Raw genomic sequence first — 14,679 nt, 5'->3', positions numbered from 1 at the left:
CATTGTCCTATCATTTGGTGACACTGACTGTTACTATATCAGTGCATGGTTCCTCTGTGTGCCATCCATCATCAACAGTGAGCTTTCAAAAATTGACATTGGTGTAGAAATTCCGCTTTCTCCTTCCCTCGGGCATTCGACTAGATTTTAGAGAAAAAATGCGTACCCACCTGAAGCTGCTGTGCCCGCTCAAGTTCCCGATCCACAGGCCTCCTCTCCCTGCGCGTCGCAGCGCATGCTTGTAGGGACGTGCGCAGAAGTCACCCAATCACAGGTAAGTATTTTCTCATTCATAATAATTCCGTAAGTTGGAGTTCCCATTATTATGAATGCAAAACCCCCCCAAACACCTAAAACACTAATTAAAAAATAGAAAATATAACTACATATTTAAGATTCATTTAAATGAAAGTTATTCATGTCTTATTAAAAAAAAATGGCGTGGAAATTCCTACGTCCCCATGACCACTGTGGCTCAGACTGACAGGGCTGGAGCATTCTACCGCATTGCTAAGTTCCCCAGGGTGCAGAGAGCAATACAGTGCAGTGCACTAACATTGCCTTGCGGGCACCTTCTCAGGACCCAGAGCTTTTTCGTAACAGAAAAGCATTTCACTTCTGAAGGTCCAACTAGTTGTCGACCACAACCAGATCATAATGGCAGTGAATGCCAAATGTCCGGCCAGCTTCGATGAGGCTCACATCCTGTGTGAGAGCGCTGTCTCTGACATCTTTAAGAGTCAGCCACAAAGACAATGCTGGATACTTGGTGACAACCTGGGCACCTGGCTGATGACCGCTCTGCGTGACACCCACATCGAGGCCGAGAAGCGATACAACCAGAGCCACAGAGACACACGCAATGTGGTCCAGAAAACAATAACTGTGTTTAAGCAGCGCTTTAGATGTCTTGACCACTCAGGAGGGGAGCTACAATACAACCCTGAGCAAGTAGCTAAATTCGTGGTCATGTGCTCCATGCTGCACAACCTGGCTATCAGGAGGGGACAAGAATTGCCAGAAGGGACTGAAGGTCCACCTTCGGAGAGTGAGGAGGATGAGGGGCTGGATGCTCAGCTAGGGCCAGACAATCAGGCTGACTATGCAAGCAGGCCCACGACCCCTCCAGACGGGAGGAAATGGCCCGTGGTGGCTACATTGCTGCAAGACTCTTCGGCGTCAGGAGCTCATAACTGAATGATTTGCCTGAAAGAACGTTGCTGTGATTGACAACGCTGACACATTGTTGTGTGTGTGCAGCTCAGACATCAATGGTGGCCATCACCTTGGTGCCAGTTAAAGTTTAAGTTGAGTCAACTTAAGTTTTATTTAACCCTTTCATGTTAAGGAATCACCAGTGTGTAACAGTCCAGCTATCTGAGACAATGCAACAAAGTTGTGTTGAATAAAAAACATTTTATACGACCATTGGTCTGAAATCATAAGTATCATGGGCAAAAACACTCCACCCCCAACCCACTTTTTCGACCATTGACATCAATCAAATAGTCAACATGTCCAGCAACACAGAATACAAATGCAAAGCAGGAGTGTGGCCCCCTCCCCCCATACATTACAACAAATTGCATACACCCAGATGGAGATATAACACAGCCATCACCTGTGGACATATACCTCACTTTCTTTCCCCCCTCCCCTTTTTCTCCCCACCTTTACCCCTTCCCCTCCTCACTCCACGCTGCCTGGCCGAAGAGCTCCTCAGGCGGTGCCTCATTGAGGGGGATGAAAGCGGAGGCGGTGGTTACACTGGTACGGAAGCAGGGGGGTGCCGAGGTGGGAGCATTCTCGGATCCAGAAGCAGGATCGTGGTCCTGCCTCTCGTGTCATTTGCACTGGTGGTGCGGAACCTAGGGTTGGAGTGCCGTGCTCTAGGACCACTAGGCGGCTTGTGCCAGCAGTGTTCCTGGCTATCGCCTCCAGGGCCTCTGCTATCCGCGGAATGTAATCAGTCATGGTGGCCAGCTGTCGGGATATGTCCCCCAATGCATTGAGGAGCTGGTCACCAATGTTTACTGTCCTCCTGGACAACTGCACCATCTCTCTGCTCTCGTGGCGCTCGTGGACCAGACCTGTCACGTCCACGAAACCTCCGCGGGGTCAACGCCGTCCTGGGGATAAATGAGATGCCCTGTAGCGAGGTGCTTAGGCCCGGTACCTCCAGAGTGGAGGCGGGAATGGCCAGAGGAGCACTAGATGGCCTTGGGGTGGAATGCCTTATGGCGCCTGGCGATGCAGGTTCCTCGAAGTCCGCGCTCTCATCTGTAGAGAACAGACCCAGCAGATTGACAGGTGAGAGTCGGAGATCCTCAGCACCAGATGTAGTAGGATCGTCCGGCGAGTCCGGCCCCGCGCCCCCACCTTCTGGCCTCTGTGGTCTTGCCTGGGGCCGTGCTGCTGGCTGGGCTGCAAAACACAAATGAGGTTATTAGAGGAGAAGGGGGTGCTAGGGTCACAAGGTGATTCCAGCGCTACACATAGCATATGCACAACAAAAGCACCACCCCTATCAAAATCATCACAGACATCACATTTCATGACCATCAACACATTCTGCATTGCAATGATTCTCATGAGGCCAGCATTATTTATAGGACAATTTTAGAAATCTTCTATCATATATGATTGTTCGGATATGAGTGGGTGTGGCATCTATTGACTTTACATCACGCAATGGCGTAAGCTTTACTCACGTGGCATCATTTCAGGGTCTGCAGATGCGTCCGTGGCTGTCCAGGTGTGCTTCCCCATGTGTGCAAGCACTCGCTCCTCCATCTCAGTGATGTCGCTGGGGACTGGTGGCCTCCCACCCGTTTGCCTCTGCACGGACCTCAACATCGATAGCTTCTTCTGTAAAAGGTGCAGGACGACATGGCATAAGGTCATTGCCTGATATCATTGCTAGGTACTGTCACAGAGACTGATACAACACATAACCGACAGATATAATCATGATTATTTTGATAATTATCATTCTTTTCCTAAAGACGTGCACTGTGACTGCAGGCTTTGAGTACAACATTCACAATAAAAGTGAAAGACCTCACATCTGATGATAGTCACTCATGACTCTTACAAATCAACTTATATAAATACACAAGTACATGTAAATAAATGTAATACTTACTCTTACGGATCCGATGAGCGTTCCATCGTTTGTGGCATTGGTTGCACTCACGCTCCTTGTTGGTCGCCGACACGACCACCTCTGCTATCTCGGCCCATATCTTCTGGTAGGCCTTTGGGGTGGGATTCCCACGCCCTCTCTGTATCAAATTACCCCAGCGTAACTCGACCTCCTGCAAGAGGGAGGTATTTACCTCGTCTGAAAACCTCCTCGCTCTTTTGTGCCCTCCAATATGCTCCTCTCCCAGCTCACTGCTCTCGCCAGCATCAGTCTCCACAATCCTGTGTTGCCTCTTCCTCTCCCTCCATTATAGGCACCAAATTCGGGCAAATATCTGGCTGGTAACAGCTAATTTTTTTTTCCCCAATTTGCTCTAAAGCTCTAAACTCTCCCTCCATCCTCCCAAAGCAGCCACACCACACCCACGCTCCCCTTCACTCTCTCTCAGCTCCCTCTCTCCTCTTATGCGCATGTCATGATGACTCTTGACCTCCTGAATCGCGGGAATCGAGCGTTGCCATGCCATTGCTAAGGACAGCGACACTTTACGGCAGAAGGTCAGAGAGATTTAACGCTACCGCCCATTTCATATCGCTCAAAGTCACGCCCAATTTCAAAAATAGAGACTAGGGACTTTGAGATTGGGCGACAAGCCGGCGACCTGAAAACCCATTTTTATCGCCTACGCCGGAAATAAAGCTCTACGGTGTCATCATAGGCGGTCCCTCGAACGGGAATGACTTGCTTCTATGAGTTCACAGGTGTTTCGATGAAGAATCATACCTTGGTGTGATTAAAGGTGATGAGAGTGAGGCATATAATGGAGAAAACTAGCACATACTCGAAGACAGTCTGCCTCAGTGTTGGCAGGATAACAGAACAGATGAGCAGGAAAAGTGATGAGGTAGATTGACAATATTTGCATTTTTTTCAGTGATTTTTTTTTTCCCCCCCACATTTGGTTTTCAGAAACCAAACATTACAAACAAACATTACTAGTAGAAACAAGAAAACTGGCAACATTTAACAATTAATGGTCCAGATACAAACATTTTTAATTTAAAATTTAACTTTTTTTAGCCGAAGAGAAAAGTGATGCCCTGTTTTATAGTAGTGGTATATGAGCTCATTTGATACTTACAGTAGGGGACCCTGATGGCCCAGTGCAGTAAATTAACACACTTCGAGGCAGAGATAGGGTTTGAGCTGCAGTTAGATGGAGCACACAGGTTGTCCAACCCCCTCCAGGCATGTGGATCACTCATTGGTATAAACCATCTACGAGGGATGTTTATGGGGTTTAAAAGAGGGAACCTTCTGTATAGGTTTCCAGGAGGATTCTTTCTCGGTTCTCGATGGAGGCTATACATCACAATCTCTAACTCACATATCCCAGTGCACATGTTTGTGATGGGAGCTGTACAGTTTCACCATAGGTAAGATTGTTCTTCATGTTATCAGTGAAAATTGTGTTAGTCTGAGCATCTCGGGCAGATCCCGCATCTCTGGGGACAGGCTGAGAGACGGGTGGATCTGAGGGGACATCAGTGTTGGCCATGACCTTTGTGACATCCCAATTGCTTCCCACAATGGTTGGATTCAAGGGTAGAACCAGAGGTGTTTAGAAACCTGTCACTCTGAGTATATTCTCACCATCACACATCAAAGTAGCAGGGGTAGAATCTGTAAAGGTTATAATTGTTTATAATCACAAATTTGAGGACATGCAAGTCTCTTGCCTCTTTTCCATGGGCCACTGCCCTTGCATCAATGTAGTGTTGGCCTGTGAAACATGAGCCCTGATTTTAACTTGGGGCTAGGACTTGTGTGGGAGGAGGACAAGGCAGATAGCAAACTATCTGGATGCCTTCACAGCAAGGGCCGGGAGATTTTAACTCTCAGTAATATTCTGTATAGTCTCCCACCAAGACATGGTGGGAAGCTGACCGGTAGGCAGAAGCAGAAGGCTGCCTCTGGGGATCCAAAGGAACTCAGGTTAGTGGTTGGGAGGGGTGTCAGGAGAGCCTCTTGATCTGAGGAGGGAAGCCTGGGGCAGGGGAATCTCAAGGTTTCCTTTATGGGGCTTGGAAGAGCACTCCCTGGTGCTCCTGGACCACAAGGAAACTAAACAAAACAAAATCCACTTACCTTTTCGGGCCACTTCTGGCCCTGGCTCCTATTCGTAACAGGTTAGCTTAGTTGGGAAGCCACAATGGCTTCCCCACACAGGCTTTCTGTTAAAATTGCAGTTGGATCCTGATGACGTCATTGGAGCTCAATCTGCATACTTAAAGAGGACCCCTTCTGCCATCCTCTTGCCTGCTCCGAAGACTAGGTTACAATTGGAACCCACGGGAAGGCAGCAGGATCAGTGCGGGTAAGTCACACGAACCATTTTAACTGCCGGCCCACATGCTTTTCACCTGGCGGGCCGGGTTGGAATTGGGCAGGACATCACGTGTTCAAACCTCCAGGAATACCTCAAACCAGAGTTGGCAACCCTATTCCAGCAGTACGTCAGATACTGATGAGATGCCAACAGCCTTTTATCCATCCCCCCAGTACTTTAAACATCAGCAGCTGCAGCACACAGAGGAAGGGGGTCCTAGACAGGGGTCTGCAGGACATTAATTCCCCCCTATTTGGCTGGGATCTCCCAGGCACTCTGGCTCACAGCAGCCATCTCACCCTGTGCATGCTGCCAATCAGGACATTCCTCCCTCAGTGGAAAAGTGCCCCGGGATGGTGATGAACTGAAAACCCAACAAACACAAAATGACCAGAAATCACATTCCAGTGGCGGGGCTCCAGAATTAGGCACGATCCCAGGTGAGGGCAAAAAAAAAAAGAAGGAACACTGCAGAAGATGCAGCCAATCCTGGGATATTTAACTCAATAACCATTTTGAAAAGGACACCTACAAATAAAGGACACCTGATACAAGGCTCTTGCGTGTCCCTAATGTACAGGTTTCACTGTATTACAATCTAGTCCAACTAGGATTTGCTGTTCTATTCATGATGCTTCAACCATGATAATGCTTCACGCAGCAACGTTTTATGGGGCAATTGACTTTTGAAATAAATGTTCTAAACTTGAAATCTGTTGAGTTTTATGTCAAAATATATTTGTTCTTGGGATGTGGGCAAAGCTGGCAAGATCTCATTTATTGTCCGGCCTTCTTGTCCTGAGAAGATGGTGGCAGGCTGCTCGCTTGAAGAAAATGAATTGCTGAGCATAAACATATTAGAATGTTAAAGTGAAATTTGAGTTGTATATATTGAAGCATATTTCATATGATTCCTTGCAGCAAGCTATATGTGACTTTGACTTGAGACATGTGACAGTCGTAGAACTAGTTGGTGTTTACCCCGTGCTAATAGGGAGGATAAGAGAAAGATTCTTGTCACCGTTAATTGTTTTACAGCTGAGGTAAGAGAACACAATTACAAAGTCTTTTCTGTAGTTTTAGAATAAAGTTGTATATCAAATTTAAAATAGTTGCCTAATCTGGAGTGCTTGAAATGTAAGATGCTGGTCTTACAGGATTTAAACAATGTGTTGGCTTGATATTTAAGGAATGGGCCACAAGTATCATGAATAAAAATTGTGCTTTATTCTTGGGCAATTACTTAAATATAATGCTTTTATTTATTATTTAGTTGTAATAAAAGTGCTGTTCCACATTTGTGACCTATTGTGAGGGTATGTACACTTCTAAGAGGGCACATATCTTTTTCTGTTTCTCCCTCTTGTCTTCAAACATCCTCTATCTAGAGTCAGGGAAGTGCATGCTCCCAGGCTGCTGCTGGCTGGTTGCAAGGAGGTGTCCATTTACACCCTGGTAAAGAATCTCTAGCCATGCCACCTTTATGACTCCTCTTCCTGCTACTCCCTTCTCCCTCATGTACTTATCTAGCTTCCATTAAATGCATCTATGCTGTTTGCCTCAACTACTCCATATGGTAGCAAGTTTCACATTCTTCACTTTTTGGTTAAAGAAGTTTCTCCTGATTTCCCTATTGGATTTATTAGTGACTATCTTGTATTTATAACCTCTAGTGTTTGACTCCCCCACAAGTGGAAACAGCTTCTCTGTGTCGACCCCTTCATCATTTTAAAGAGCTCTATCGAGTCATCTCTCGGCCATCTCTTTTATAGAGAAAAAAGCCCAGCCTGCCAAGCCCCTTCCCCCCCCCCCCCCCCGAAAGCCATAATCTTCAGGTTCTGGTGGCATCCTCACAAATCCCCCTTGAATCTTTCCAATGCCTCCACATCCAGCCCAATGATATGGAGACCAGAACCATGCACAGCACTCAAGAGTGGTCCAACCAAGGCTCCACACGGTCAACAAGACTTCCCCACTCCTCAACTCCATCCTCCAGAAAGGAACCCCAGCGACCTGGAAAACTTCAGCTATGAGGAAAGATTGGATAGGCTGGGGTTGTTTTCCTTGGAACAGAGACGGCTGAGGGGAGATTTAATTGAGATGTATAAAATTATGATGCTAGATAGAGTGGATAAGAATGACTTATTTCCCTTAGCAGAGGCTTAATAACCGGGGGCATAGATTTAAAGCAGTTGGTGCAAGGATTAGAGGGGAGATGAGGAAACATTGCTTCACCCAGAGGGTGGTGAGAGCCTGGAACTCAGTAGAGGCAGAAACCCTCATCACATTTAACTTGGATGTGCACTTGAAGATCCGTAACATTCAGGGCTACGGACCTAGTGCTGGAAGGTGGGATTAGGCTGGGTAGCTCTTTTTAGACCGGCACAAACACGATAGGCCTAATGGCCTCCTTCTGTGTCATAATTTTCTATGATACAGTGGGATTCTGAAGGGAATATACACTGTGCTAAGGGCACTGGTGAGAGCCAAAATCTCTCTACAACTTCCTAGCTCTCCTTAAAAGCTCCCATACTCCGTTCAGCCCTACTACAGCAAAATGTTTTTTGTTGCTCAAAAAGCAAAATATGACACACGCTGAAAATTTTAAAACAAAATAGAAAAAGCTGCAAAAACGCAGCAGGTCAGGCAGCACCTGCGGAGAACCAAAAGTCAGTCAATTGATATGTCAGGTCTAAAGTCGCTTCTTCAGGTCTTATCCATTTCTCTACAGATGCTGCCTAACCTGCTGAGCATTTCCAGTTCTTTTGTTTTTGTTTTTAAAATTTGCTATCGTTGATGTGCCACTCCAAATCCAAGGTGATGTCTCTCCCTTTAAAGCACTGTGGAACTCAGATGCAACCTCTAATGGACATTGCCTAGTTTATATGGGTAGTATTAGCACATGACCTTCAACCAGCCTCGGGGAGGTATTCATAGTGATGTAATTTCTGCTTATTTGAAATCCAGTTTACATCGCAGCCTGTTTCTGTTGCACTGTCTCTTCACCCATCCGACCCACAGCCAGAAATGCACGTCAAGAGCAATGGAGCAGTCACCAGGCCCAATTTTATCTCCCCGACACATGAGAAATAGGTGTGCACAGAGTTTTAGAGAGTGGGAAACGGGCCATATTATATTTAGAGAAATGAGCGTGTGTGAGCCGGAAGGTTAAGTAGTTGAGTAATTAATGCTGAACTATACGATCATGGGTTTGAGTTCCCAGGCTGCCTGTCAGTCAAGATCAGTTAATGTTTGGCCTGGCTGATGGTAACTGCCATTTGACAAGGGGTGCTTCATTTCAGAAGGTAGGAAACCAGTTAGAGTCTGACATTGCTTAGTTGCATCAAATCTTCTGTTTAATAGTCAGAGCTATCTATCAAGATGGCAATGAAGAAACTGCCAGCAGGGATTATCCTGCCTCTTTGGCTGAAGGGGAGGGCTGCATGTGAACATGCGAAGATAATACTGTTGACAATATGGGCAAATGGGTAGCAAATATAAAAGAAAAACTAGTTAATTTGCAAATCCAATTTGATAGTTGACAAAAGCATTGTAAAGTTTGTCAGGATTGAAAGGGAGGCCGACATCAGTGAATACTTGTGGTTCCATTTTCTCGTTCTTCAAATTTTTCCGTGATGCATTTTATTATTGATTGGCAGGCTGCTACTCCAGATTTCACAGTCGAACTTCAACATGGTCCTTATTGACAAGTATGGTATGGACAAAGAGCGCTATCCTTTCCTAGTCACTGCTGCTGAGCTCTTCACATTGATTGACACATTTCCTTTGCGAAAAGAAGAAATCAAATTGCAAGCTGAAATTGGTCAGTCGTGTATTTGATTCCTAAAGCTCAATTTCACCTCTCAGTGGAACAACTGCAGTTTGCTCGGTGCATCTTCAAGCTGTATTCTCAAATATTGAAAGTGCTATTAATATATAAAAAGTAATGGGTTCTGAAACCTTTGCTCAAGTGCAGCATATTGTTATATTATTATGAATATGTAAAGTATTGTGCATGATGTAATCATGATGTAATTTATGCCCATCTTCCATTTAAAACTGTTCCACAAGAGTAAAGTTCGAAAATAATGAAAGATTTACCTACATTTGGAAATGTGCCAGAATTGTTTGTTCTACTGTTCTCATGTAGTTCAAAAAGTATAGATTGTTTTTTTGGCACCTAAATGAGCATTTAGTATTGGTTCTTATTACCAGTAAATGCCACCTCTTCTTTGCCATGCTTAGTCCTTATATATTCACTTGGTCAGTCCAGTGCCTTTCATCAAAAAGATATACTGTAGATATGAAGATCTATTTTCTAAATGTTGGTCATTTTTGTGGTGTGATTGGGTGGTTTTTTATGGCTACTTTGGGTGGTTTTAAAGCCAGGTGACATATTTTGATGCGGGTTGAAGACGGGAGTAATTATTGTATGCTGGATGTTGGAGCAAGGGAGTAAATATAATGAACATGTCAATTGCTAGTCTGAACTTTAAAATGGCAGACGCTCAGGCTACACTTAATGCCTGTTCCCAAACAAACCAATACAATTCAGTGCAGCAAACTTTATTGTATTGCATTATATTAGTTCATTCTTCTGGATGAACACATTGGAAATGAATGTAAATGCAATATTTGTATGGGAGAAATACTTAATCTGTCATAATTGGCACAGGTCCAGTCACACACTATGTATGTATCCACTCAATAAAAGAATTCCAAATCGGGAACATTCCAGAAATAGTTACAGTTGTACTCGGGAAAGTACGCAATCCACACGCTGAAGGGTTTAAATCTGTAAATGAAATAGAATTGAAAAACTAGCATGGGGAGGGAAAAGATGACACTGAAAATAACAGTAAGAAAATACATCTTTCACGTCAAGTACCAGGTATTATAGGTAAACATTCATGCGTGCTGTAAAGCTAATGTAGTGGTACCTTCACTACTCTGTTATGTAGCATTTATAAATAAATGCAAAATTATTTTAAATCGATTGTCCAATGTTTGCAATACTGTACTACAGTAGTGTTGGCCACTATGAAAAATAACTGCAACAGTAATAGAGTTCATAAAAGATGATCTCTTTTATCAGTGTATTAGTGTGTTCTAAAAATATGTAACTTCATTCTATTCACATATCAAAGTGTTGGCTGTCTTCTTTGTTTGGATTCTTCACAGAATTGTACTCTAGATCAGTAGCCACCACAAAACTAGATACTTGCCCAAGATTCCCTACAGAAAAGCTTTCATAGAGCTCATGGAGGCTTTCAACTGCAATGTACTAGAGCTGTGTGGAGCAGAGTTGCTGGTTTTGCACCAGTGTGGTAAGCAGATTGACTTGGCCGTTAACTATACCCATGGCAACTGAATTATACTGTGCAGAAAGTGCATCAGTTTGGGTTAATTTTACTGCATAAATGGACAATATAAGTGGCCTGATGACTCTGCAGGTGGAATTGTTATTGGGCTGACATCTATCTCATTTGGCTGATTTGTTCCCTGGTCTATTTTTGAAGACCCTCTGCTTTTACAGTGTACCCAAGAGAATATCCTGTGGCGGATCTAGCAACAGGTGAAGGACTTTCCAGCTGCTCAGCAGCACAGTGTGGTATTTGAGCCCTGAAAGTTGCTGTTGATGCCCTTCAGTTGAGGCTTCAGTGTTTTCATAAGCTTCCTCGCTGTCTTCCATCAAGATAGTTATCACTTTGGTTTGTGTTTGAATAACTTTGACTAAAATTTAATTGATTCCCAACTTGTTGTCGGCAGTAAAATGTTGTTTCGTGAAGTATATTGAATGTGTACATTGGAACCCTGACCTTGAGAAATTATATCAGTATCTAGAATATCAGGAGTGCACGTGCATCTCCATGCCTGATTCTCTATTCAGCGCTTCCTTTGAGCGAAGCTCTGCACTGGGTACTGAGACTCAACTTCAGGGCTTTACTGTCAGTTTGGTTCAATTGGCAGCACACTTGCCTTCGAGTTGGAACGTAATGAGTTCAAGCTGCACTCCAGGACTTGAGCACATAATCTAAGTTGATGCTTCAGTGGAGTGCTGCATTGTTGGGTGTGCCATCTTTCAGATGAGGTTAAACCAAGGCCTCTCTGCCTATTCAGGTGGCCATTAAAGATTTAAAATGCTGGAAATACCTAGCAGGTCAGGCAGCATCTGTGGAGAGAGGAACAGCGTTAACGTTTCAGGTCGATGACCTTTCATCAGATGCTTCCTGACCTGCTGAGTCATTCCAGCATTTTCTGTTTTTATTTCAGATTTCCAGCATCTGCAGCATTTTGCTTTTGTTTTGACTATTCACTTCCTCAATCAAATTCACCCTGAAGAGAATAACTGGTCATTTGAATCACTGCTGTTTGTCAGACTTTGCTGTGTGCAAATGGCTGCTGTGTTTGCCTACAAAACAATAGAGATTGAATTTCAAACTCACTGGGGGAGAAATTCGGTCGTGTAATTTTTGGGCGCCTTCTCCAAGCAGGGTAAATGGTGAGGTCTGTGGAGCCCCGGCTATTGGGCTTCAGACCTCAATTATACTGAAGCCGGCGCTATGGGAGGAAGCCGGACAGGTAAATGCTGCACATTTGGGCTGCTGTAGCTAGTTCCGGGGTTGGATTTGTGGGCCTCGGGTGAGGGGAGATTGGGTGGTTCAAGAAGGGAAGCATCAGGGACTAGGGAGGGAGCAATTCGGGCCTTGGGTATTGGGGAAGCATCTGGGTGGAGGGAGATCGATTGGGTGTTGGGGGTCAGAAAAATTGATTTTTTTGGCTGGAGGCAGTGGCAATCAGGATGGTGATTGTGGTAAATACTTACCTGTTAGGCAATGTTTAGAGTCAGTTTTCCCTGAGGCAGCTAGTGCAAACCAATGTTGCAGCGGGGACTTTAAGCAGGTGTTAGGCCCCTTATTTGCATATGCAAAGGGGTGAACACCTGCTTCAGGCATGGGTAAAAGACGCATCTTGTTTGTCCTTCCCAATATGGTGGGTGAGGCACTTCCTGCCCACCATTTCGGGCTTTTGGTGGCTGCATAGCACCTGAAAAATGGGCACTTCACAACCCAATTTAATCCCTATTCATTTCGTGAAGTGCTTTGGGATATTTCTGAGCGATATGAAAAGATATAATATAATTGCAAGTTTTTTTTTTGTTGGTGCTGAACTATCTAAAATGCCTTAATGCCCAACAGTCCAAAATTGGTGCCCTGTGAGTTTATCTCAATTGGAAAAAAAGTTCTCTTTTATTTCCCCCACCCAAAATACAAAGTATTTCAACCACTTTCCCAGGCAGTGAGTGTCTCTTTCCTGGGCAAGTGTGTTTTACTTCAGAATGTTTAGCACTTAGCAGCCAGTAATGTTCAGCAGAGTCATGAAAACAAAGATCACTTCATAATGAATATAAACAACTTAAAGCTGAGCCCGCACTTGCAGAATAATTACAGATGGAATTTAAATCTTTTTGATTAGAAGCAATATTTAGAGAGAGAGAGGAGAAGGCACTTCCTGGAGCTCAGCAGCGAAACAAAGTCCCCATTATGGTGGCAACATCAACTGAGCTCGTATTAAATTGAACCAAGATGGCAGCAGACAAATTGTGCAGTTTGGAGCATATTGTGGTAACATGTTATTGTGGAGAAGCACTGGCACTCCCTATGCTAGGTTAACACTTGCGTTATGTTTCAGATTCTTTTATAGTTCAAAGCAGATTAATGCTTTGAGTATTATATTAGCATAGCTACACCATTTAAAATAATGAACTAGATGAGGAATACTATTATTAGAGAATATTCTCTTTGCTGTGCTCTTTACTTTCAACTGGTAGAATTTATATTCTTTCAAACCACAGAAGATTAATTGTGCAATGAAGGAGGTAGAGTAAAAATGTATTAATAAAACTTATGACTATGAAACTGAGACCGACCCATTAAAGGTTCTATTTATTAATATGAAGAAAAAATGTGTATATATAAATATATACATATATATATTTTCTTACTAGTAGAATGCGTACCCATGATAACCACTGGGCTGTCAAATCTGTGACCTTTGTCACATGCAGGATTTGGCATGAGGGTGAGTTCCTGTTTATCTAATTTGAATATCTTTTACTGGCTTTGTAACAGTCCTAGTTATTTCATCAAATCAGTCTTGTGGTCAAACATCAGTCAGTGATGAATCCAGATTCTGGTTCTGAAATGCCGAGGCACTGCAACACTTAAAAGGGTTCTTCAGCTGGTGCATTTTTACAGTATGTAGCTGAACCGTGTACTTCCTGTTAACCTTCTGATGATGAAAGTGAAATCAATAAAACTTGGATAGATCATCTCACCTGCCCCTGACCAGAAGATTACCTGTCACTCTAATCCACCATCCTCAGTTGAGTCTTTTAGACTTCTTCTGTGAGCTAGTAAGTGGAAGTGCTGATGTAAGGACAGGAAATTTACAAACCCTGGCTTGACACACACCTATCTGACACAATTTGTGATATTTATATAAAGAGAACTGTGGCTTGGACTGTGCGGCCTGGACTGACTTACCTGATGCTCTTGGATCAAAAGGAGCGAGTGTCAGTGTTTTAAGGAGGCTCTAAGTAGAGAGGTTAATGGTTTGCTGATGAGTTTCCTTCATCCTACATGTGCAATGCAAGCTTGGCTATTAACAGCTATTGGTATTTTAGGAAATATTACAAATTCAGCTAGAGTCAGTGGTTAGTATTTCTAAATCACAGGTTTATGTGTTCTCTGTTTTGGAAATCTTATTTTATTACTAGTAATAAAGAAACATATATGGATTGTGACTACTTGTTCATATTTGTAGCTGATCAACACTTTGCATTCTGTTCACAAGCTTACATGTATTACCATGCACACATGTTTATACACTTGGACATTTTATTGCTATGTACTGTCTTTACATTAATATGAAGCACGTTTATTCTTGTTATTGGGATTGTGGTTTTAGCATTATAAAATAAAGGTTTGTAATACATTTGTTATACTCTTAATTTGTAATGATTACTTTTTAAGACTTTTCATGTAGAATGGCAAAGACGTTACAAAGCTAATTATTTTTCCTTCCCCATATTTTTGTGTATTTTCCACACCGACATGGAATGACTTGTAAGATATCTGATTCA

The 14,679-nt window shown here is 43.5% G+C and overlaps 1 protein-coding gene across 2 annotated transcripts in view; it reads left to right on the top strand.

Annotated features, from left to right (window-relative positions):
• srpx (sushi-repeat containing protein X-linked) overlaps positions 1–10,466 on the top strand; it is a 175,445-nt gene extending 164,979 nt beyond the window's left edge. For both annotated transcript variants that reach the window (XM_070892920.1, XM_070892919.1), the window contains 2 exons: positions 6,456–6,577; positions 9,194–10,466. In XM_070892920.1, the coding sequence (XP_070749021.1) occupies positions 6,456–6,577; positions 9,194–9,374 (303 nt within the window). In that variant the 3' untranslated portion in view covers positions 9,375–10,466. The remainder of the gene's footprint in view (positions 1–6,455; positions 6,578–9,193) is intronic.
• The last annotated feature ends 4,213 nt before the right edge of the window (positions 10,467–14,679 follow it).

The sequence above is a fragment of the Pristiophorus japonicus genome, chromosome 11 (assembly GCF_044704955.1).
Source record: "Pristiophorus japonicus isolate sPriJap1 chromosome 11, sPriJap1.hap1, whole genome shotgun sequence".
Lineage (NCBI taxonomy): Eukaryota > Metazoa > Chordata > Chondrichthyes > Pristiophoridae > Pristiophorus > Pristiophorus japonicus.
Note: the sequence above shows the minus strand (reverse complement) of the source record. Positions and strands in the feature narration are given on the sequence as shown.